General features: G+C 47.2%; 1 protein-coding gene across 1 annotated transcript; it reads right to left on the reverse strand.

Moving 5' to 3' along the window:
* Nucleotides 1–20,525: 20,525 nt before the first annotated feature.
* BHLHE41 (basic helix-loop-helix family member e41) lies at nt 20,526–22,774 on the reverse strand (the record flags this gene model as incomplete). The annotated part of the gene is made up of 5 exons (XM_080631598.1): nt 20,526–21,556; nt 21,667–21,778; nt 22,035–22,142; nt 22,427–22,490; nt 22,713–22,774. The coding sequence occupies 5 exons, from the start codon at nt 22,772–22,774 to the stop codon at nt 20,526–20,528; spliced, it is 1,377 nt and encodes a 458-aa protein (XP_080487724.1).
* Between the last annotated feature and the right edge of the window lie 1,529 nt (nt 22,775–24,303).

The following is a 24,303-nucleotide window of genomic DNA, read 5'->3' on the forward strand; positions in this document are numbered from 1 at the left end:
GCCAATGATGAATGGAAGAAGATTTTTTTCCTTTTTGTTTTGTTTCTTAGCTAAGCCACCATATTATTTTCTCTTCTTCCTCCAACACACCACTTGGAGCCATACTCTGTGCACTGACGCTAAAGAGACAGAGCAACTGTCTCGATTCATACTTGGCAAGGATGACCTTGCTGTCAACACAGCTAGAGTGCAAAAACTTTCATTTGTTTTTGCCACTTCAGAAGTGTTTGGGAAAGTATTGTTCCTTGTATAGGCATAAATAAAAGACTGAGGGTGAAGGAAAACACGTATGCAACTTACCTGAGGCTTAATTTATTCCCTTTAATCAATGGACGTATGAATGTTGACCTTTTATATTTTTATTTTTAACTTGTGAATAATCATGTATGGCTGTATGTCAGTCTGACAAGGTGACTTTAGTCTGCGGGTACAAACATCCACCGTTTGATCAAGTACAATGATTTGCAGTGCAGAGTTCTGTGGAGTGCCGAACCATTAAAATGGTTTCTCACCACTGACTCTGTTAATTTCTGTTGTGGGTCATATTATGTCATGTTCCATCCATAGCTACCTTCTAAAGCTTGAAAAGTGAGCTTGTGGGATTTACTTGCCGTTGAATCTGTCTTGAATGAAGCACCTAGTGTTCAAAAGATTTATGGAATTTAAACCTTGGCTTGGTAAAAGTATTTCCAGTATATGATTGAGGATGCACTAGTTAGATGATATTTTATTATATAGAATGTATATTTGAAATATTTTGCCACATTGTATATGCCTTTTGAGAAAAGAACAATGTAAGAAGCTGTCTTCATATATCTTACCAAAAGAGAGTAGGAGGCTTTCACTGTGTGTGATTTTGTACTTTATTTTTTCCACTAGCCATTACAGTGTTCTTGTTTTGCGGTAAATCTTGCTATTGGGGGAGAAAAAAAAACCCAACAAACATCCACAAAACAAATGAGTATCCTCTTCCAGCCTTCCAGAATTCATTCATGTTTTGTGGAGGGAAGAAACCTGGCAGAGTCCCCTGACCTGAGTTGGGGCCAGGATTTCATTCCAGGTCCCCAGTCTTAAATGGCTGATGTTTAGTCCCTTTGGAAGATGTATTACTGCTCAGTCGCTTACAGTATATAAAGCTTACAAACAGGAAATGTACAGGTTTGGTAGTCATTTTTTGCAAAGCACATGAAAAGAGAATATTATCGTATCTTGATGTCAGTCAGATACAATCAGAGCTGAGCAAGGATTAGACAGAATGGCTTTCATGCAGAAAGTAAGACACTACCAAGTAGCATTTTGGCTACAGGCCTTGAAATTAGATTGCTGGAGTGGACCCCAAGTTTGTGGAGAAAGTTACTGGCAACAATGGGACACACCATGTATGTTAGGAGGCTGGCCTCGTGGATGGGTTAGAGAAGAGATGGGCTTTACCCAGCTGCATTCAGATTTCCTGCTCTAAGAGCAACTGATATTCTCATCCCCAGCTTGAGGTGAGAGGGATCACCATGCTTCCGCCACTGTGTAGAATACCTGCACTTCAGTTAGTGCCAGAATGACAGAATTCTTGATGCCCTTGAGAGAGAGGGTCAGGATTTTGCCACTGTTAGGAAACGTCAGTCTTTTTGCCATAGAAAATACTTCAGAATTCTTAACTCCTGGCATCCTCTTGTGTTGGTTTACTGATATGCAGATAAATGTTACAGGAAGTTTCCTTTTTTTAAAAAAGGAGCTTCCTGACAAGTGGAAGTTTTATAAGGTATAGTAGAAGATGAAGGACTCTTGAGCGTTTAATGCATTTTTTTTCCTTTTCCAGTTATTAATGGCATCATATATTCTAAAAATGCTGCTGTATTTAGACTAACAGCACCAGATAAGGCTGTGAATATATAAAGGACCTTTCCAAATGAACTCTGAATTTTTACTGTTTAACTTATCAGGTCTTTTTTTTATTATTTTTATTTTCCTTTGTGAGCGAACTGGAAAACGAGATGTTCCTACCTGAGGAATCTTGGCAGTGCTCACAGATTTTACTGTTCATTTATCACAACTCTGTGCTCATGTTCACTGTGCCCATAACTTTGTATTAAAAAAAAGAATGTGTGTATATATATTAAAAAAGAAAGTAAAATACATAGTTTCAGGACAATATCTGTCCAAGGTACTTGAGCATATATGCCTTACATTGTGAGTTCAATTTACAGAAATGAAATGGCCCTCTCCAGTGGGTATCTTGCATTGTCAGCACCTCTTGATGTTAGAGAACTGAGGCACTCAGCACCTTGCAAAGTCTGGCCCAAATTATGCTGCATGGGGGTGGGGGAAAACACAAGGAAAAGCCTGTTGCAACTTCAGTCTGGTGCTGAGGTGAAGTATTTTTAAGGCAGATCAGCATACTTTTACCCAGCTGATGTTTTTGTCATACTCTGGCTGGTCCATCTCCCACAGATGTCAGTCTGAGCTGAATTGGACTCTTGCATCATAAAAACTGCTCTCTTTCTCTGTCATGTTATTCTATAAGAGGGAGGGAGAAGGAAAAGGTTTAAAAGGAAGGGTAAGAGCAGCTTTGAAGGGCTTGAGTTACGGCTTTGTAACAGAATCAAGGAAGGAATTTGCCATTTAAGTTAAAAAATAGCACCTGCTGACTGCACCAGCTGTTTGACGGGAGAGGCCAGCCTGGAGCTGGCTCAGGAGTAGCCACCACATCATCTCTGAGTGGGCCTTCCTTGTCAGGGCTTTAGCATATGTCAAGGTGACCTGGAAAATGTTTACAGCTTCAGCCACTGTTATGTCAAAGGAGAGGCTTTGGTACCCAGACCTGTCATTTGTGAGACGCTGACAAATCCCCTTGCCCCTCACCATGCTTCTCTTGTTAAATTTCACCCAGCCTGAAGTTCTGTGTAAATAAACCAAAAAGAATTGGCATGCCCTTGCATTAATGTGAACTGAGAAATGTATTACAGTTATAAAAATTCCTCACATTATGGCATTAAGAGTTTTGCTTCTGATCAACTGCAGAACCTCACTCTTTCTTTACAAATGTAGAAAAACACGTTTCAGAAGTGTTTCAAATCTGCTTATGGGGCATTAGCAGCAAGGAAGCTACACACACTAATTTTAACAAGTGCCATATGGTTTACTGGGCAGCATGATAAAAATGGGGTGTTTTGCTTGCATTAAATAGTTGACTACACAAGCACTATTTTCCAGTGCACAGGGAGTTTATATGGAGAACTCCTGTAACTTATTACTAATGGAAATTAACTGTGTTACCTCTCTCATCCATGAGGATACAGTTTATTCTTGCTGGTGATGCTATGTTGTTAGGGAAAAGGGGGGCTGAGAGTGGTGACAGTTTGAAAAGCCAGTAGGTTAAGGCGAACATAAACGTTCTGAATGCCTGTGCAAGGGAGAAACCCAAGCCCTACTCTGAAAAATCAGCTAGGAGCCTGCTTCCCATTACCTTTGGGTGGGACTTGGGTTCCCAAGTGCCTGAATTGCTTCTGGAAACGATCTGTTAGCTTTGAGGTTACTTGCTTTTCTGAACCCTAGCAAGTTGGAAGGAAGCTCTTGAAGAAGAGAACTACCACTAGCATTAGCAATATGCAAAAATGCTTTTGTTGTGAGGTAAGACAGGAAAGATCCTTTAGTGAAATAAAAATCTCCTCTTGGGGCAATAATGGCCTTGTTTTTAGCATGAAGAGTATTGCGTTATTTTAGCGAACTGGGATCATATGAGTAAAAAACCTGATCTTGTAAATTTTAGTGAGTTATCTTGAAGCATATAAATTCCTGATGTGCATTAACTTGAGCGAATTGGGCCTTAATGATCCATGTAAATAACAAACTCTATTCAGATGTTTTTTTCCAGAAAATAGTCTCTAATGGTCTGTACTATATTAAAATAAGTATCAAAAGTGTTACTTTTATATTCCCTTTTTTTTTTTTTTTAGAACATTGAAACATGCATGTTTATTCTATTTGCTACAGTATTTTAATGTTTTGGATGAAGGCCATCAGTTGTACGGAGACGACAAAACAATCATTCTGTCTATTTATTCAGTATTGCTGCTTTAAGTTTTCAAAATAAAGCTTTCAGTGCCAATATAGTGACTGATTGAAAGCTGTTCTAGCTCTCTTCAGGTGTTTTTTTCTATGTTTATAGAAAACTAAGTGAAACTTGGTATATTAACTGTTATACCAGCAAAGAATTATTGCAATAATATTGTGGGGAGGGGCTGGTGTTAAATGTGTGTAGTATGTACATAAATGTATGCATGCAGTGAATGCATTTAGGTCTCAAGTAAGTGGAGTGCTGAAGAATGTTTGAATCCTTTGTGGTCTTGAAAGCAGCTTACCCGTGCAGTCAAATGCTGGTTAGTGCTTCATGTCAGTGTGCAGTGCTTATGAGGTGGTCACAGAGGATCAACTTGGAGCCCTTTGAACCAAATGGGATTTAAGCACATTCTTGAGTATTCCATCGATGCAATTCTGAACTGGGCCTAAAAGCGTATTATGATACAAAAATCTTTCAGTTGCAGCCAGGGTGACTCATTTCAAGTGTAGCTGGTACCTCTGGAAATTTATGTGGTTACAAGATGGATCCAGTATGCCTGCTCTGTTGTAAAGGGTATCAAAATGCAGAGAACGTTCACCCTCATGATCACCCTGTGAAACTACTGGTTCTGACTGGAAGATTTGAGTTGCTGTTCCTTAACCTAGAGAAGCAATGCAAACTAACTGTGAAAACACAAGTGAGCATTTTATTACTGCTCTGCTTCGATGCAAGATGAAAATCTGTACTATATGTAACTATATTTTTGTCATTTAAAAAGCTTCTATTTTTTATTATCCTCATGAATGGTTGACAAAATATATTGGGATATGCTCCCACACAATAAATTCCCCTCTGAAACTTTGGGTCTTTTACAGTTCATGGTTTGCTGGAATTGCACTGTTCATTTCGCGCGCATCTCATGACAGCTACTGGAACTCTGCCTGTCAAAGAACACTTGGCCTGAAAGCAGGCCAAAGTGAAGTTTGGGGTGCCTAGAGCTCAAACGCTTTCAGAAGTGGCCATGTGCCAAGCATTAGGGCGCAGTGAACCCCCCTAAATGGCAATTTATGTAGAGGTGTGAGAGATGCAACTGGTTGGTATAGGGCATTTTGGCAGACAGGAGAGGTCCTCTACCATAAACTGTGCACATGCTGTATTTTTAAGTAGATATAGCCAAGGAGCTGTAAAAGAATGGAATTGCAAGCTTATTTTCAACTGAGGAACTGTTACTAAGATTAGTATTAATCCTGAAAAGATAGAATTGGTCAGTACTCAGAGGCAGTGTAATTTAAAGCAAAGAGGCGGGGTATGTTTGGAGATGATCAAGGATTGGAACTGAACGTACAGGATCATCACACAACAGATACAAGGTGCACCAATGTTTCAGGGAGCAGGACAACATTAAGCTTTGAACAGGAACTGAAGACCTGATTCAGGTACTGTGCTGAAGACTGGAGCACCTGTGAAGATCATTTGAGTTAATCAATACAGGGAACTTGCTGCAGCTGGGAACTTGTGATTTTAAGCCATCCAAATGCAGTCCTTAGTCTAATATCCCAACAGATGGATTTTCCTAAGCCAACTGGAGCCTAATCTCCTTAGATGTGAGAGGAAAAGAGCTCACAGTAGTAGCACTGTTGACTGGCAATGCGATCAAGAGTGTCGTGAGCTTCGCTAAAGCCCTAGCACGTGACATTCGTATTGGTGGTACCACGTAAGTTGCAGAGGACCTCTGCTCTGGAAAGGTGCCGCTTCTTACTTCCCATGCTAGGGTTTGTGGTAACTATAGTTTCCAAGCATGCTTGGTACAGCTCACAGTTCTGATGTTTTTCTTTGCCTTTAAAGAATAAAATGGTACATTTGTGCATGACTGCTGCAGCACTAATTAATTCAGTGTAACTGGACCACTAATGAGTTGCAAAACCAGACCAATCAATGGTCCATTTCATTTAGAAAGCTGTACTGGGTTGTTCTGCCTGTCACATCTCTGTCAGCTAGGTGGTATTTCTTTATAATTCAAATTTTTAATGATTGTTTCAACTACATTGCCTAGTGTCTGAAGTAAGGCCCTGTGAGCAACAGTCCCTCTTACTTGAAAATTATATATTTGCTACCTTTGGCATTGCAGTTAGTGTTAATGAGTATTTTCTAGGTCAGCCACTGCTTCATCATTAGGTTTCTCCAGAAATACTGGGTGGAGACAATCTCGACCGGTCTTGTTCCATTTTTCCAGGTGAGTATGCAGTGTACTTTTTCCTGTCCTTTGCAGCGAGTTCCCTGTTCTGTGTGCTGTCAGGTCAGCAAACTGCAGGGTTGATTCGTTAAACATGAGCTACTGTCCAGTGGGTGACTTGAAAAGAGCCTCTGCAGCAAGTGCTAGTTCAACAAGGAACTAGATGCAAGCAGAGATCATAATTAGCCAACTTCACCACTTGTCTGATCAACTCAGAGACTGCCAGTGTCCCTCATGCCACTTCAAGTGGGTCTGTCTGGTGCCTCTCCGGGGAAGAAGCCTCCTTGCTGTCATACAGTCCTGGTGTTTCTCTCCTGTGAATGTGTATTTACTGTGCACCAACTCCTGGCTAGGATAGCTGTCCATCCCTCATGCAAACTAAAGTTTGATTTCTAGAGGCTTTTCTGATCTGAATCCCTGGCTGTGGAAAAGCTGCAGGAATCTCTGCAATCTGTGGCAGAGTGCGATAGTGTCATCACTGCATTATCATGCTTTTTTGTTCAGTCATCTGGAAGCTGACAGAGGTGACATACAGCTACAGCAGAATGGGTTTTCAGCTGCGGGAGCTGGCCATTGAGTTTTAATCTCCAGTACTTGCTTCAGTCCACATGGGTTAAGAGACTTTGATTTCAGTTTCCAGTCCTCTGAGTCACAGGTGTATTGAGGAGAAGTGGAGTTATGAAAACAACGTGAAGTCCAATCACCAGGACAAATTCCTGTATGGTAACACATTTGGCCTGCAACATGTATAAGGTCTGTCCCACACCTCTGTCTCATAATGTAATTACTTTATTAATTACCTATGTATTGGCTTGTTCCCCAAGAGCATGCTTTCATAGATACTGTTCCTGCAGAACACAGAATGATGCTATTGTTCAAGATACAGTTTTTCCTTTCTGTACATCTTTTTTGCATTTGCTATTCTGTGCTGCTTGTTTCAGCTACACGATTTGTCTTGCTCTTCTGCAGGAGGAGGAAGGCAATAAGTAATTGGAAGACTTAGTGAGAAAATGCAGTATAAAAGATCTAATGTTCAATCCTTGGTCAAGGTGGAAGGAAGAGAAGTTTTCTATGATTTCTTTTTAATGAGCAAAAGTTTGAAGGAAAATACTCAGAAGAGCCCCAGCTGGGCTTATGAAAAGTCCACTTAAAAAGAAAATCACCTTATCCAGTGACGTACAAATGAGTGCAGATAATTACCTGCCTGGGTATTTTAAAAGGGAGGGCTTCTGGTTAAGACAGTCAGAAAAAATAAAATAAATAAATGGACATACACCAAGGAAAATAACTTTAACCTAATTTGTGTTTGCCATTTGCCGTGGAGTCCCTTTCATTGCCCATGTGATGGAAAGTGACAGGAATCATGGGGCTTTAGAGCCAGTGACATGGTATCCCATCCATAGCTGTTGCTAACGTAAAATTCAGGCCAGCCTTTAAGTGGGAAATAATGGGAATTTCTTTGTTGTTGCCTATAGAGCTTGTCAGAAATTATTACCTGTCACAACCTGCAATAGCATATCCCTTTTATCAGGCGTACCAAACTGCTTTCATTAAGTGTTATGTGCCTAGAAAAAATGATCTGACTTGAGCAGTTACAAGCAACCTGAGGTGAACTTTGATCAGTAAGGTAGAACTGGCCCTTCTGGAAAGCTGAAGAGAAACCCGGTACCAGCAGCTGACCTTTAAGTAGGCTTTCTTGCTACAAAGTTATCTTAACTGTTCTCTTGACCTAGCAAATCTGCATCATGGTTACCAAGACTATGACCTGGATTCTCCATTCTCGTGGAGTTTGTCTCATGTACAAAACAAGCGTGGACCGGACAGTGACACGGCAAAATGAGAAAGGTAACAATGTCCATTAGCTGTGCGGCTGGTGTGAAAGGTTACTGCTACATGCAGGGCACCGGATAATTTTGTCCCCTTAGCTCTGTCACAACGCTGCAATTACAACGAGGTCTACACGAGAGGGCAGCAATACACACCGCCATGCCTGGCGCTGCGTAGGCATGCAGCTAGTTGAAAAGCAGCTTTTCTAGGCATGTATAGCACATAGTAAAGAATCACATAAAATATGCAACTTTCCATCCTTAAATATGCTCTTTTAGAAAGGACACAATAGCACTAATAAAGAACCACGTCCCAGTCACAGCATGTGTGTAGCTGATGCACAAATTATGCGATTCCTGCAGTTTTGATGAGGACTCAGGCCCAGTAGCTTTCTGAAACCTGCACAGATTGTGGGCTGAAACATTCCACTTTAGAGATTATCCTGTGCCTGGTGTATCAGCCTGTGCCTCGGAAGCTCTTGCTTCATTTCCCAGCTCTGCCACAGATTTCCTGTGTGTGACCTTGGGCAAGCTATTATAATCCCCCTGGATTGGAGTCCCCCAGATGTAAGCTTGAGATAATACTGCTTCATCCCTTTGACTTTGTCTATATATATGGCAAGCCCCGTGGGGAAACACATCTCATTTCCTATTTGTTTGGCAACTTAGCACAATGTGGTCCTGATCTTGGCTGTCTCATCTAGCTACTACTGCAGTGAAGCACATTTTTATATTGTACCAAGAGGATGACAAGAAATTGCCCCGAGTTACTTTATTAACTTACAGTGAGAGCAAGATGCAGGTGTGCCGAAGGAGGTTCGGGGGTTCTGAAGGTGAATTCTTGTTTAGCTTTAAATGTATTTCTCTTTCTAAAGGGGTAAAAAGGAAAGGTGAGTAAAGGAATAAAACCTCTTTTAATTTTTGCTCAACAGTATTTTTCTTGCAAAGTGATGCTATTAAAATAGGCAGCCTAAATCCCTTTGCAAGTGCTGTTTGGGAGTGTTGCACCTGATTGATAGAGAGCAGGCTGACAGTTGCTTGGTGGTCCTAAATGTTCCAGTGTTTTCACAAGTCTGATGATGTTCTAACAACGTGCATACAACTGGTAATCCACCGTCACAGGTTGCCATTTCACACTTTTCTGTAGACTCCCAAGTGCTGTTTGGTATTGGGGGCTGAAAAGAAAATGCACAAGAGTTAGAATTGTAGGAGGGTGCTGTTTTTTGGTTTTTCTTAATTCCAAAGTGTTTTCTATGTGCTCCCAATAATTTTAATTAACTAAGAAACACCTCAGCTGCGCTTAGTCTGGAAACCTGCACAGAATGAGCACCCTTCAGCATGCCTTAGCACAGAGACTCAATCCTAGTGCCCAGTTCTGAGATTAAAGATCATTTTAAGATGTTTTCATCTGAGCCCATTTATACATGCACACACACATATACTTGTATGCAGTAAAGTCATTAGATATCATTTGCCTTTTTGTCAGCTGGAAAAACTAAGGCCCAGGGAGCTGCAGGGCCTTCACAAGAAGAAGTACATGCTCTTCATCATCTCCATGTACTTACTTTTGTATAGGGATCTTTCATTATAAAGTCTGTTCTGATCATACAGACAGTTTTCCAACAACAGTTCAGTCAGGCTAGAGGGCCATCTGGCCTAGCATTCAGACTCTGGTTTCATAGCAAGGATTTGATGGGCACAGGCAGCTCAATAGTAAACAGCATGCTTTGTCTGGAGTTTCCAAAATAACCTATTCGGAGGGAAAACTTTCCCTAACCCTTCAGTCAGAGGTTAAACTTCCTGATAGCAGAAGATTTATCTCCCTTCCAAACTAAACAATGTAAGCACTTCAAAAGAAGTGATTCTTAATCTCTCCTTTTTGCAGTTGTTGAGCCAGGTTCAACCAACAAAGCTTTTACCTTTGAGATCTAATTAGTCTGTTTTAAACTTAAAGCTTTACTCTGCAAAATGAATGTCTTCATCTACCATTGACTTTAGCACACTGGTTTCAGTATGTGCAGGAGTTCAGCTCCTTGCAGAATTAAACTTGTTTAAGTTCTTTAGCAGAGGCTGCAAAGTGGGGAAATCAAAATTAACAAGAATAACAAGATATCTGATGTTAAAGTGTCGGGGTTGTGTTTTCTTGTAGGTCACCAAGAGTCCCAGTTACTTCCATCATTTTTTCACCTTTGAGATATAAAATATTCTTAAAGCCTGAACTAAGAATAAGGGAAATCTTCCTGGCATTGTTCTGTCTCATTTTGGCTATAGAAATGCATACACTCTCTGAGGCACAGGAGATGGGCTGTGTTTCTCTGCCTCTGTGTCTGATTAAAGCTGGAAGGTGAAAAGGTAACTGAGGTATTAGTAAAAGGAACTCCATCTGAGCAGTGCAATTCTGGGGTGGCTTTGGTGTGTTTGGGGTTAAAAATGAGTCTGTTCTGATTTCTTCTTATTGCTTCTCTTGTCAGCATATGCAAGTAACCTGCTTCGCACGGTAACTTTAGATTTAGATTTGCATTTAGATTTGAAGCCACCCAAGAAACTACAGTGGTTTGAAAGCATACATCCAGAAAAGCTGGCATTTTACAGCAGTGTCCCTGCTACAGTTCACTGCTGCATGGCTGAATTTCAGTGCCACCTACTTTGTGATATTGATAAAAAATAGGTCAGAAGGAAAAAAGTATTCCTGTCCTCAACTTTGCAGCTGGCAAATGTGAGGCAGTGGTTCTGAACTGCCTTCCTGCTCCTTCTGGCCCGGCTAGAAGCATGAGACTCCTGTAATGCAGAGGTGACTTCAGTCAAGGGGGCAGGCTTGCATCTTGAATGCACTGCCACATGGACTCATTGGGAGCATCTGAGGAAGGGGAGGAGATGCTCTCTTTACAGGTTTGTACAAATGCAAATGACTTGACTGTACCCACTAGGGAAAATGCCAGTGTAGTCCTAAACTACCAGAATGCTGTCCCAAGCCAAGCAGCTTTGCTCCTGGGGAAGGTATAGATGATCTCTGAGTAAAACAAAAGGAAGGGATGTGCAGCACCTTCTCACTGAGCAACAGGAGCTGAATTGCCCTCTACCCCTTTTGAATGCATTGTCCTGGGGTTACTAAACCTGAGCAACCCCATGACATTACTGTGTACTTTTGAAAACAGTTATTGCAGACTCGTTATGTTCAGCAATCACAGCAAACAGCCAGACTCTTGGAAGTAGCTCCAGGCCTGGCAGGACACTGATGGGAGCACGCAGATGGCTCCTGGGCCATGGCACACAGATTACTCTCAAAGGTCATTTTAAATAACTGTACTTACATTGTAATTTACAACACCAGAGTTGCCCCTGTGACCACTTGTGTTAGGCATTTTGCAAAGCTACTTCACATTTTGCAGACAGATACATCTTTGCTTTCTTATCCGCTCTGTAGAACAAATTGCAATCCATATATACAGCTTCTTTCTGTTGTGCCAGGGAGCGGGAACACTTGCAGCCTAGATTCACACCAACACATTTATTTTTACAGGTGGACTAGGAGTGCCCATCAGGATTATCTGATGAAGGCAGCTTGTTAGGCCATGGTATTTCCTTCTCTCTCAGCTGTCAGATGTTGAGGGATGCATCGGCAGCCTTAACTCTGACCCTTGCCCACGCATATTCCCATACTCCTCAGTTACCTTGGCAGCACCAGTAATAACCAATTCTTGCCTATTCTACACACTTTTTCTACGTTTTTTTAAGTGGTGTGTTGTTAAACAGGTTCTTTTCTACTCGTGTTGGTACATAGCCCTCTACAGATGTCTTTTTCCTGACTCTCAAGTCCCAGTTGCAGCACATTCACCATGGCAGACCCAGCAAGCCTGTATGTCAAAACTGGAGCACCTCTAAATTTTCAGTACTGGAAAACACAAGCCAACCTCCACATTCATGCTTTCAGTCCCCTAACTCGTAGCAGCTTCTCTCTAAAACAACAGAGGGCATCACTCTTCACATAAAAAGCTGCAGCTGGAAGAGGAACAGCCCTGTGTTTGAATGATGGTTTGATAACCAGACCATTTCTCTCTCAGTAGGTGATTCGGATTGAATATTCTTTCCCCAGGGAGAATCACCTCTGCATCTCCTGCTCCCTATGGGAAGGCCATGGCCAAAAGCTGTTCTCAGACATGCGTGTACTGTTTCTCTTGTAGATCTTGGCCTAGTTTTGTGCAAAATGATTAAGCAATCATTAAGAAATGGCTTTAGCTAATTGATTAGCATCTTCACTTGCAGGAAGAGGAAATCAGAGTCCAGGTTCCTACCACAGCTCCTGTGAAGATCTGTTTTTATTCCAGTGGGTTTGTAACATAAAGTGCATAAACATGCTGCAAAGCAGATTTGGAATCTTAAGTTTTTCCTCTCAGATGGCTGCATTATCTTCTGATCATCCTGTGCTGTCCAACAGGAGCCCCCCACCCACAGCGTCCCATGCCACCTGGTAAGCCCTGCCACCATCAACAGTTTTGATATAAAAGGTAGCAAATCTAGTTCAGCTGTTGAGAAACACTGATTTGTGCAGCTGCCTCTGTGGAAAGCTTTAGGGCTGAAATCCAAGTAGAAGGCAGGGATAATAATGTGAAGTCCAGAGCAAGCAGGGGGTACAGATGTGTCCAGTTAACTAGTTTGTATGGCTCTCTTCTGGTCCCACTGGCTGTGGTGAATTCATGTCCTGGGCAGCTGTCTGCAGGGTGCCTGTGGCTCTCATGCAGAACCCAGCAGCTCTTGTGTCCACAGTATATCATGTGAGCAGCAGCGGGATTATTCTTGGCCAGGACTGGTGCCTGCTCTAGGCCCCTAGCAGCTCTAGCTGTGATAGGAAGCAAACTGGCAAGAGCTGTTGAGGCTGGTATTGATGGCTTTCCCTGGCCCAGGCGGGAGGGTTCATGGGATGCCATTCAAGGTCCTCCAGCCTTAGGCTTTCTGAGGTATGGGAGGCCAGGGTACCTGACAGGCAGGGTAAGGGAGGACTTGCAGCTCCTAAATAAAGAAAAAGTTCAAGTATTTAAAATGTGTAGCAGATTCTGCTAGGGGGTTAAGCACTCTTGGTTCTAAAGTCCTTTTGTGAAGCTATAAAAAGGCCGGGTGTTTGAAAACTAGGCTGGTTTTCTAGTGGCATCTGCTGTGCTAATAAAAGGTCTTGGCTTCCCCTACCCATGTTTTGCTTCCATCCATAGAACTTTGTAGTAACATTACTATTTGAGAAGAATTGAAGTGAAAGAATAGCCTCTATTAAGGAGTTCCCCAACCATGATTTATTATTATGCCCTCAAGGGCTACAAACCTCCTGGTCTTTGTTATTTTCCTTACAAGAAAGCAGCATTGGCCCATACCTGCACAATATTGCATTCTGTTTGCTCAAAATGCATTGAGCAAGTCTCTTGAATGCCACGACTCCAAATCCAACTTGTTTTAAACCCCTGGGCAGTGCTGAAACTCATCTCCCCTAATCGACAGTGATAGTGCTAGCATTATTAGCTCTACACAGTCCAAAGGCCAAGGGTACCACTTCACCTCAGCTGCTATGTTGAGAGGGGTGCTTGGAGGGATAAAGGTAATTCAGTTTCCTCAAAAGACTGCGAAGCCCACACCGGGCTCCCAAAACCCCGATGCCCGTAACAGCTTTGCCTGCAGGCCAGGGGTTCCGAGTGAAGTTGCACCAAATTCGGGTAAGCCCTCAACCCGCGGACGTTTCCCCCGCCCCGACCCAGCGGCGCTTTTCCGGCCGTGCCTACTGGCAGCCGCCTTCTAGCACCCTGGGCCTGGTTGAGGCCGAGGGAAGCCAGGGCTCGCGGGGCAGCGCCTGGCTGGGAGCCGCGGCCGGTGACGCCTGAGGTAATGCCCGCAGCCCAACGGCTGTCCCGGCCGGTGGGGGCGGGCCTGCGGGCCTGCGCCGTTGCCAGGCGACAGCCGCAGCTCCGCCGGCCCCTCCCCTCAGCGCGCTCTCCTCCCCGAGCCTGCGCGGCCCGCGCTCACGTGCCGGGCAGCGTGCGCAGCGTCACGTGGGCGCGCGCGTGACGACCGTTGGCTGCCTCGGGGTGCCTCAGGGGCGGCCGCGCGCTTTGGGCTGCGGTGAGGCGGGGAGAGGCAGGTAGGTGTACCGCCTCTCTTTGTGCCATCCCGGGGGGCTTCTTTGTGGCAGACCCACCTCCATGCAGGTGTGACGCTGCCCTTCCGCGGCAGAACCGTTGCCCGCCTTCTGGGTGCCTGCGTGAAGCTCTAATGGGAGTGCAGGCAAAATAACCCAGGTGACCTCTTTACCTCTTCAGGGTCCGTGCCTGTGTCTCCCAGAATTGCTGTCCAACTCTAACGCCTCTGTACGAGCACTGGCTTTTAAAACTAGAAGTAGGTGCGCAGGCAGCTGTACAGTTTCACCTCTTCTACCATCTGAACAAATGCAGATTAGCCCTGTCAGGCCGTCTCTTTCTTTTCAAGCGTAGCATAAAAGATACTTAATCTTTAGAAGGCACGTTCTAGTCAGCCTGTCAGTTGCAGAATGAAAGAGTTCAACCTGCATATTTAAAAAAACCTCAAAAACAACCCCTGAAAAACCCAAGGCATTTTGTTTCTCTGACTGTTAGTCCTGCAAACACATTTGAAGATCTGGCTGCCAGGCAAAGCCTTTTTTTCTGCACCTCAGGCTGCATTATTGTTACAAAGTCTGCCCTCAGTGGTGTGATTGTTCCCATTCGGTGTTGATGAAGATACTTATATTCCAGCCAAGGAGAAAAGGAGAAAAGTAGATGCTGCAGTTGGAACCTAGGAAAGGTCTTACAACCTTCACTGGAAACTGTGATCTCCAAACTACAGAAATAATGATCGGAGTCACTACTCACAGGATCCAAGCCTGAAGTCAGTTCAGTGGGTTCTAAGTAAGTCCAAAGCCCTTGATGCCGTAACTAGGACCATGCAGATGGACTACTGCTTCTACATAGATGTGCTTCTTTGCACATAACATTGCATGTGAGCAAAGCTGTGTGCCTGCCTGGCAGCAACTGCAAAGCTGGATTTGTTGGTAAAGTACAGTGAGAACAGACTCTGCTGCAGTATCAGTTGGCTCTGTAGTGCAAGTACTACTCCAAACACACTTGGGGAGCCAGTTTTCTGCTGAGTAAGAAGGTGCCATATTTACATAACTCTTTTCCTTAGATGGTTCTTTAGAAATTGCTCAGTTTTGAGAGTGGCTTGGCCACAAAAAAACAAGCCCAACCAACAGGCCTTTGCACAGGCCGGAGAAAGAGCTTTCCCCAGCCCTCATGGCCCCGTAGGGCTGCCTGGGATCACAGTCCCTACTTTCCAAACCATGAGGTCACATCTTCCCACCAGCCACCCTGGGATGTATTGGGAATGCCAGGCAGGGAGAGGCATGCCTGTGCCCCAGGAAAGGGCAGCGGTGGCAGCAGCAGGTGTGTTGCCACTGGATGCCCTTGAGTGCAGTGAGGCGGAACAACTGCTGCTGCTCGGCCCAGGGCAGGGCAGCTCTGAGCAGCCAGCGCCACTGCTGTCACTGAGGCTGTGGTGAGTTTAGTGTTTGTGACAGATGGCAACCCAGAGGCTGAAATGCTGTAGCCATGGGAAGGATGCAGAAGGAAAAGTGACAGTGGCAGCTCAGCTTTGCTCGCGTCCAGCCTGCACGTGTCTAGGACTTGCACAGCCTGTTAGTGGCAGGTGAGCCACTGGCTTCTCTCTGCTGCTTTGCAGTGAGCTACTCTGAGGCTGCAGTATAACCAGAGATAACCACTTAATAGAGATTCAGACTTTCTTGAGTGCAGCCAGCACTAAAAAATCCAGCTGTGGTTGGTTTGCTTGTTTTATTTGTTTTTTCTTTTATGGAGAGAAAGTCTGGCATTTTTGTTACTTCATAGAATCACAGAATGGGTTGGGTTGGAAGGGACATTAAAGATTATCTAGTTCCAACCCCCTGCCATGGGCAGGCGCACCTTCCACTAGACCAGGATGCTTTCCTTGAGCTCATACTTTCATGGTCATTTCTGCAACTAGCAGGCAGGAAACTTGTCAAAGGCAATGGTGATCACATGATTCCAGGAGCTGATGTTTGAGGGGAAATCGAAATACCTTGTGAGACCCAGGGTACAGAACAGACAATAAATTTGCCAGTGCCGAAATGCACATTGTGCACAATCTCCAGGGTTGCTGGATGTCAAAGACATTCAGTCTTCCCTGACTAAAGGTGAAAATTAAACAAACAAGCCCCAAAATGTAGACTTAGGACCTACTCCAAAGCCTATTACTCAAGAAAAGGACTCCCACTGACTTAATTGGTAGGTCAGGCTTTTCTTAATGGGACTGATGATCAGTTTGAGTTCTATATATGTGATCCTTCCAAACATAAAACTTCCATGACCTTCAGTGGGAGGTACATGATATTACCTTCCATTGGCTTAACAACCTCAACTGTGTTTATTTAATGCACTGTAATGGAGCCTTTCATGTCACTATAATATACTGGATAAATAAGACCTGTTTTCAAAGTTTATTGCTTAAGAAAATACATTTTACCAGCTTACATCCTTTATCTTGTGGTTTATGAGAAAATAAGCGTACTCAAGTGTATACAATAAATGTAGCACGTGGTCCTGTGTGCTTAGCACTTGGGAAGTGCAGACGAAGGCCCATATATCATACAGTTATAGAAAGCAGGTAAGAAATAACAAGCTTTGATAATACATATTTGTACATAAGTAAATGTATATTTAAACCTATCAGGCTCTTGTCCAGTGTTTGTATGATTGGGGTTTTTTTTTAACCTTGGGAAAATATGAAATGTATTTCATATATAATTTGACTTAGGTGCCAAAGGGATTTGAGGAATCCTGGGATTTAATAATTAAAGCTGACACTAGGGTCCCTCCTATCAGTCACCTTTTGCCTACAGCAGCAGTGGGTTATCAGCCTCAACTACAAACCTTTCTTTCACGTGTTTGCTTTTGTTAGGCATTGGGATTATCTGAGCACACATAATTTGTCTTTATGGTTTATGTGATAAAACTTAATAGACTCCACTGATGGGGCAACTTGGCTTGAGGTCATTGGGTATGTTTGATTCAAGGACTGATAAAAATAAGCTTTCCTGTTATTGTACTTGGAAAAGAACTGAAATTGATAAAACCCTGTGAGGATCTAGGTTCAGAAGGATGGAAATTTGAAAAAGGCATAAAGCCTGGCCCATGCCCAGGTTTCAAACAACCCAAGTGTTCATGACGGGTATGATTCTTTTGAAAAGCATTCATGGCTCCACCCTTTCTGGGTGCGTAGTAAACTGGTAGGAAGGGCTTCGTTCCTGCAGAGTAAGGCAGATCCCCTCCCCTAGCATGAGGAGTTGGAGTGTATGAGCATGTTCATCCTTGTGTAGCTCTGGCCACATAACAACTGTTGAGCTGTGTAAGTATGCAGGTCAAAGTGAAGTGGTTGGCAAGATACCGAGGTGAAGGGCTGAAACCAGTTCACTTTCGATCCTGCAATAATACGAGATGCAGAGTGGGATTCAGACAGCTGCAGTCAGACACAGTTTTTTTCATTACCTTTAGTAAGCTTTGACTTCAGCCCATGAACAGTTGGCTTCAGTGGGTATCCTGATGGAATGTAGCAGCCTTTGGTCCATCAGCATCACTTTCTGGAAAAAGCACCACTATCTGTCGTCTGGTATTTGTACAGACAGCCTGCCTGTATCTCTGTCTAACAGGAGTTAATTTTACTATAGCTTCCTGATGAAAAGACGTATACCTATTTCTTAGTAATCTCACTTGAACAGTTTTAAAGAAGTGCTTATTTTTCACCCGATTTAGAATCCCTCCTCTATTTTAAAGGACTGCTGGAATCAACACAACTCTTAAGAGTTTTCTGTTACTTTTGTGCTCCAACTTGATTCCTTGTGCGCATAGAGTCATTGGTATTGAAGAACCGGCAGAGGGAGCATGAAACGCTTCCTTCGTGTTGCGCTCTTACATAAACATTGGCTACTGTTTGAGGGTTTCCTTAATTTTATTTCTCTGGAGCAGGAAGAATTTTTGAAAGGAGAGGTGATGCAGCTTAGATATTAAATCCGTGGAAGTCTTTCGGGTGCTGCACTTCCATGCAATGAATTACTTGCCTGTTTCCACCACTCTCTTCCCCCTCCTGCTTACTCCCCTCCTCCCCCTCCAAACGTTCAGTTTTCATTGAGGGTTTCCAAGTTGGGACATATATCATTCCTTCCAGAGCTGATGATACCTCATTAGATTGTCAGGCAAATCGTGAAGTTTGCTCATGGTGAACAAAGATGGCTCCTGTGCAGCACCAGGGCTGTGAAGTATTCATTGTAAAGATTATTATTTTGCAAAAAGAGGAGAAAAGTAGATGTCAGGAAGAAACATGCATGTTCCACACGCACGCTTTACGCTTTATGAAACGCACATATCTGCAAACAGAGTTTGCCAAAGGGAGTTAAAGGAAACCAAGGAAACCCAAACACAGATTAAAAATGTGAAAAGGCATTAAAACCATTTTCATCGGCCACACAATCATAAGTTCCAAAGCTCAGTGCACCCATGATCATGTCTTATCATTAGATTTTTAATTAGAAGACAACCCAATTTTGTGTATTAAAGTTTTTATTCCTTAGTAAGAATTTTTTTTTTTTTAATCACAAAATAGTGTGGAAATATTTAGATAATAGAATTCATGGAGTGCTGGAAAATACTGAATATAAAGATTGATTTCTAATATATCACATACTAAACTGTTCTAAACCAGCTGGTTTCTTGCAGACAGGATTTATTTTTTTTTTAATAATTTAAGACAGCATAAGCTTGTATCAAGCATAAGCATTGTAACAAAAGTGCAACTTTTTCAGCAAACCCTCCCCAGAAAAGTTTTAAACTCAAAATATCATTAACACATATTTTCTCCCTACAAAAATAGCATGTCAGACATCATTAATTGGATGTATTAACAACTTATTTACACACAGCCACTCTGTAGGCCAGAAAGAGTGTAGTTTTTTCTGGGTTTTTTTTTTTTTTTTTGGTTTTTTTTTTTTTTTTTTACGTTGTTTAAACACAGCGTTTGAGGCAAAACAGTAGCAACAGCAGCAGCGGATGCACCAAACAGACGGACAGAGCCCGCACGGACGGACGGATGGACGCGCGCTCACGCCTCGCCAGGCTGTCATGTCTCACCTCTTACGTAACATTCAAGTGAGATTTCTCACAGTGCTACCTTGGCAACAAACTAAAAATATCTAGGCAAGGTCTTGGTTTAAGCCTTGTTCTAAAAGCTTTATCCGTGTGATTATCTGGCGGTCTGGTTTGTCTCCGGGAAGGGAAACGGCGGCATTTGAGCACAGGATGAAGGGGAGAACCCACTTGGGAAACTTACCCCAACTGGTCTAATCGTTTATGATTGCACAGTGAGGTGTGTTACCTACGGCCTCCGCTTTGTGTCCCTCGGATTTAGGATAAAGTGAGTAAGGAGTAGTTCAGGCTGACAAGTTGCTCTGTGTTTTCTTGAAGGGAAGAAAGAGGAGGGGGGATATTTTTTGTAGTTCAGTGCAGAAACATTCATTTCATACAGCAAGGTTCGGGGGGAAATCTATCGGGGACATACTGAATTAAATAAAGAGAGGGTGAGAACAAATGCACTTGCCACACCTGTATACCTTAGCCGAAAAGAAATAATAATTATAAAATAAACACAAGGTTACATAATGGGTCTGCCCCTCCTTCCCTTGCACACCCAAAACTCGCCGGAGCCAGCGGCAGTCCCGGGTGCTCAAGGCACTGCAGGTTCGGGCTCGGGGTGCTGCCGCCTCTCTGTTCTTCTGCTTTCAGTAAAGTGCTAGCACGGGTGCGGGGGCCTGCCCTCCTTCCTTCCTTCTATCACCTCGCTTTGCCCCGCCCGCACCCCAAACCCACCCGGGGCTCCCGGGCCGCGAGTGCAAGTTCCTATGAATTCATTGCAAATAAGGTGCAACATTTAAGTTACCTTAGAAAGAGAGAGAGGAAAAAAAAAGTATCCTTACTATTTCTTCTTCCTTTTTTTTTTTTTTTTTCCTTGTTTTTCCTTATTTATGCATGTATAAAGCCAAACATTAAAAAAATACTGAGTAGCAAATTTTCTCCTTGACGGTGCTCTGCGGGGCAGTGAGGCTCCCCTCGGGGCGGCCGCTCCTCGGGCCGGGCCCTGCCATCCCGCAACCGCCAGCTCCCGGCTCAGCTCGGCCTTGCCACGGCGACCCCTTACAGATGCCGCCCTGCCCTCCATAGGAAACCGGGGGCGCAGGTGCCGGCCCGACGGCCCCTCCCCGCCCCGCGGTGGGGCGGCCAGTCCGAGGGGAGGGCAGCGGCGGCAGGGAGCCGGCCCGTGGGGGCTCCCGGCCGGCGGCGTTTCAGGGACCCTCGGCACCGGGCTCCTCAGCAGCGGCGGTATCGGCCTCCTCGCCGGGCTCGGCGGCGGCCATCCCGGCGGCGGCGGCGGCAGCGAAGGGGTGCGGGAGGTGGGGAGCCGGGGGCAGCCCGACGGCGGCGGCCACTTTCTCGGAGGGGCCGAGCACGGAGGAGAGGCAGGGGAAGGAGGAAGCGGCGGCGGCAGCAGCGGCGGCCGCGGCCTGGGCCGGGATGCCCGGGTAGAGGAGCGGGATGGGGGCGGCGGGGTAGAGATACTTCTCCAGGCTGCCTTTATCCAGGAAGGGCTGCATGTAGGCTGCTGCGGCAGAGGGGGAGATGAAGTAGAAGGGCAGGCAGAAAGGGGCCGCAGCCGGCTGTCCGAAGGGGACCCCGCTGCCTCCCGCACCCAGGGCCATCAGCGAGCCCAGCAGTGCGGCGTCGGGTCTCACCAGCGCTGCCGCCGCCGCTGCCGCCGCCGCCGCGTCGGCTCCCCGTGCCGCCAGCCCCGGCGGGGTGGGCATGGGGCTGCCGCCGCGGTCCAGCTTCAGCCGCTTGGGCGCGGGGGGAGCCTCCTCCCCCGACGGCTCTTGCTTGATGGCCAGAGCGGGCAGCGCGCCCCCGGCAGCCGCAGGGCCGCGCTCGGCGCGCGCCTCGCCCTCCCCGCCGTAGCCGCTGTCCGTGTCCGTGTCGGTCTCAGCGCTGAGCTCGGCGGCGTGAGTCCGCTGGATGACGGGCACACAGTTAGCCTGGCCCTCCGGCTTGTGGCCCGGCGCGCAGGGGGGGGCAGGCGTGGAGGAAGAGGAGGAGGATCCCTTGCAGAGGGGGCCTGGCGGCGGGGAGAGAAGCTGAGGGCCGGGGAGGAACTGAGACGAGATGGAGTGCAGGTGGCCGAGGAGTTGGGCGCATCGCTGCTCGCGGGGGGTCCAGCTCTCGAAACGGGAGAGGTACTGCAGCACTTCCTTGGCGCACGTCTGAAAGCCCGAGTGGAAGGCGTCCAGGTCGGCCTGCACGGGGGACTTCATGGACCGCTCGCCTGAGGCGGACACAGACAGGAGACACCGTTTGCCCGCGGCTCCACTGTGGGGTGCTCAGCTCGTCGCCTCCCCCGCACCCCCCCGTCTGCTCCCGGTGCCCCCCTCTTACCATTCTGCAGAGCAATGATCTTCTGGTGCTGCTGCTCCGTTAAGGCTGTTAACGCTTTCAAGTGTTTCAAAGTCAATTCCAGCACCACTGCTTTCTCCAGGTGTCCCAGCGTCTGCAAAGGCAAAGGAAGGGGGCAGCTTGGCTGGCTAACTCCCGGCATGCCGTGGCCACTGCCAAACGCCCGGCCGCCTCTGTAACTTAGGGAAACTGGTCCCCGAGGGGCCAGTTACGGGCAGGCAGGCAGGCAAACGGGCAGGAGAGCGGGCAGGCAGCACGGCGTCCCGCACCCCACCGCCCCTCGGGCTGCGCAGCGGGCAGGCTGCCGGAGCCCGCATCTGCATGTACATCTACGCCCCTCTACACCTTACCGTCAATTTCAGATGCTCGGGCAGTAAATCCTTCAGCTGGGCAATGCATTCGTTAATTCTGTCTCGCCTCTTCTTCTCTATCAGTCTATGTGGCAGTTTGTATGTTTCCTAATTAGCAAAATCCGGAAAAGCCAGGCGTTAGACAGAGTCCCTCGGAACGCCGACCAAAACCAAAACAAATGACAAGCCGACCACATGCCGCGCAAATTATCACCAAGGCACCGCTCTCTCCGCCGTGCCAGATCGCTCGGAAACCCGCTTGCACTTCGTGGGGGGGGGGGGGGGGAAGTTAAAGCGGAGCCATCCGGGGATGCTCCTGGGGGTGCAGCTGCGCCGTGAAATCTAGCGACCCCCAAATAAGCGCTCGAGTGAGAACAACCCCAGAAACTTACCTTGCTCTCGTCCCTCTTCACGCCTCTTTTGGGTTTGCACATATACAGGGAAGGGTAGTCCAGCCTGGAGAGAAACAAAAAGATCCGGCATCGGCAAGAGCCAGGACTAGCGGGCAGGCAGACGGAGGGCCGGGGATGGGGCAAGGGACGGCCGGGAGGACGCGGAGGGAGGCTATCTCCGCGCACCGCCGGGCAGACGGCTATGCTGCCAGCGCCTCACAGCACTTTCTGCAAGGGACGAAACGCCGTAAAGCCAGGAGCCGGAGGTGCTGCCCTGGCTCCTTACCCTATAAAATCCCTGTGCTCCAGTAACTGCCTCTCCGGCAAGCGGGAGATTCCTTCATCCATGTCTGGCAGCGGCTGACGTTTCGTCTCTGCTTTTGATGGAGCCGGCGGGATGCTGAGATTAGTCCGTGGAGATCCGCGAGCGACGCTGCGCACATGCAGCCTCCGTTCCCCCCTTCTCCCGTGCAGTGGCGAAAGTGTGCGGCGGCTCGTCCCCGTTCCCCCCCCCTTCCCCTCCTCTGCCTCCGCCGCTGCCGCTCCCCCTGCCCGCCTCGCTCCCGCTCCCCGCGCACCCGCCCGCAGCACACGCGAGGTTGCACCCGCTGCCGCGGGGCACGCGCGCCGACAGCCAGCCCCGCACACGGCTCACGTGCGGCGGGCGCCGGGCGGGGGGCGGGACCGGGGCGGGGGGAAGGGAAGCGGTGGCGGGGGGGGGGGGGGGGATGTCCCCGCCGGCGGCCCAGGGTCCGCCCTGCCAGACACCGACTTTCCCCCGTGTCACTGCTGTTGCTGTCATCATCGTTGCCGTAGTTATTACTACTTGAACCCTCATTACTTTTCGTAATTTTATTATTATTATTGTCATTTTATCATTGTACTTGGGGAGGAGAAGCCGCCCGTGGAAAAGGTGCCCACGGGGGGGGGTGGGGATCGAGCCCCTCTCCTCGGAGGAGTAGGTAGGGGGGCGAATAGGGCGTCACGTTTGGTATACGTCGTATATACATTTGAGGGTGCGTGAGCACGAACAGGCGCACACGCGTAGTTGTTTTGCGGTGCCGCAGCTCTCGCCCTCCGGTGATACCGCTCGGCAGACCTTTGAACGGCAGAGGGGGTCCGCCTGCAAAGCCAGACCGCGGCGACACCGCTTCATATATGCGTACGGTTACATATATATACCAATATGTATATGCCCATATATATATATGTATATCTACCTAAGACAAACGTATCTGTACGCTGACGCTGCCCTCCTGACAGGCAGCCCGCGTCCCCGCGGAGCGCAGGGGGTGACATTGGGAGCCGATTTACACCGGTGCAGCGTGACCGCCCGCGGCAGTCCCGGGACGGGGCGGAGGGGGAACCCCCCCTCTCCCGCCGCTCCCCTTCTCCGCGCAGTCCTCGCTCCCCGCCGGCGGCGGCACCGACAGCCGCCTCCCTAATCCCGTCTCACACTGGTACGAGCACAGGGCCGGCAACGTGACCCGACCTGCTGCCACATCACTGCCGCCGGCAGCAACTGGCGGCGCTGCCCCGCCCCCCCCATAGGCACCGGCACACGGCGGCACCGGGCAGCACCGGGCACCCCCCCTAGCTCGGGCTACCGGGCGCCGTGCCCCTCCAGCCGCACATTCCCCTCCCTTTGCTGGGCAGCGCGCCAGGATGCCGCGGACCCCACCAGCGGAAGGTGGGGGGGTGCTGCTGCCCCGGGGAAATGGGGTGCTCTTCCCATGCCCCGGGAAGAGGCGCTGTGTATGTCCCTGCGTGCGCGCTGTGTTTGTGTGCACGCCGGAGCCGCATGTGCGGCCCTGCAACGTGCGGGGTGTGCAGGGGCGGGGGGGCGGGGGGAGACATGCGGGATGTGCAGAGGACCC

This window comes from Psittacula echo (genome assembly GCF_963264785.1).
Source record: "Psittacula echo genome assembly, chromosome: 1".
Classification (NCBI taxonomy): Eukaryota; Metazoa; Chordata; class Aves; order Psittaciformes; family Psittacidae; genus Psittacula; species Psittacula echo.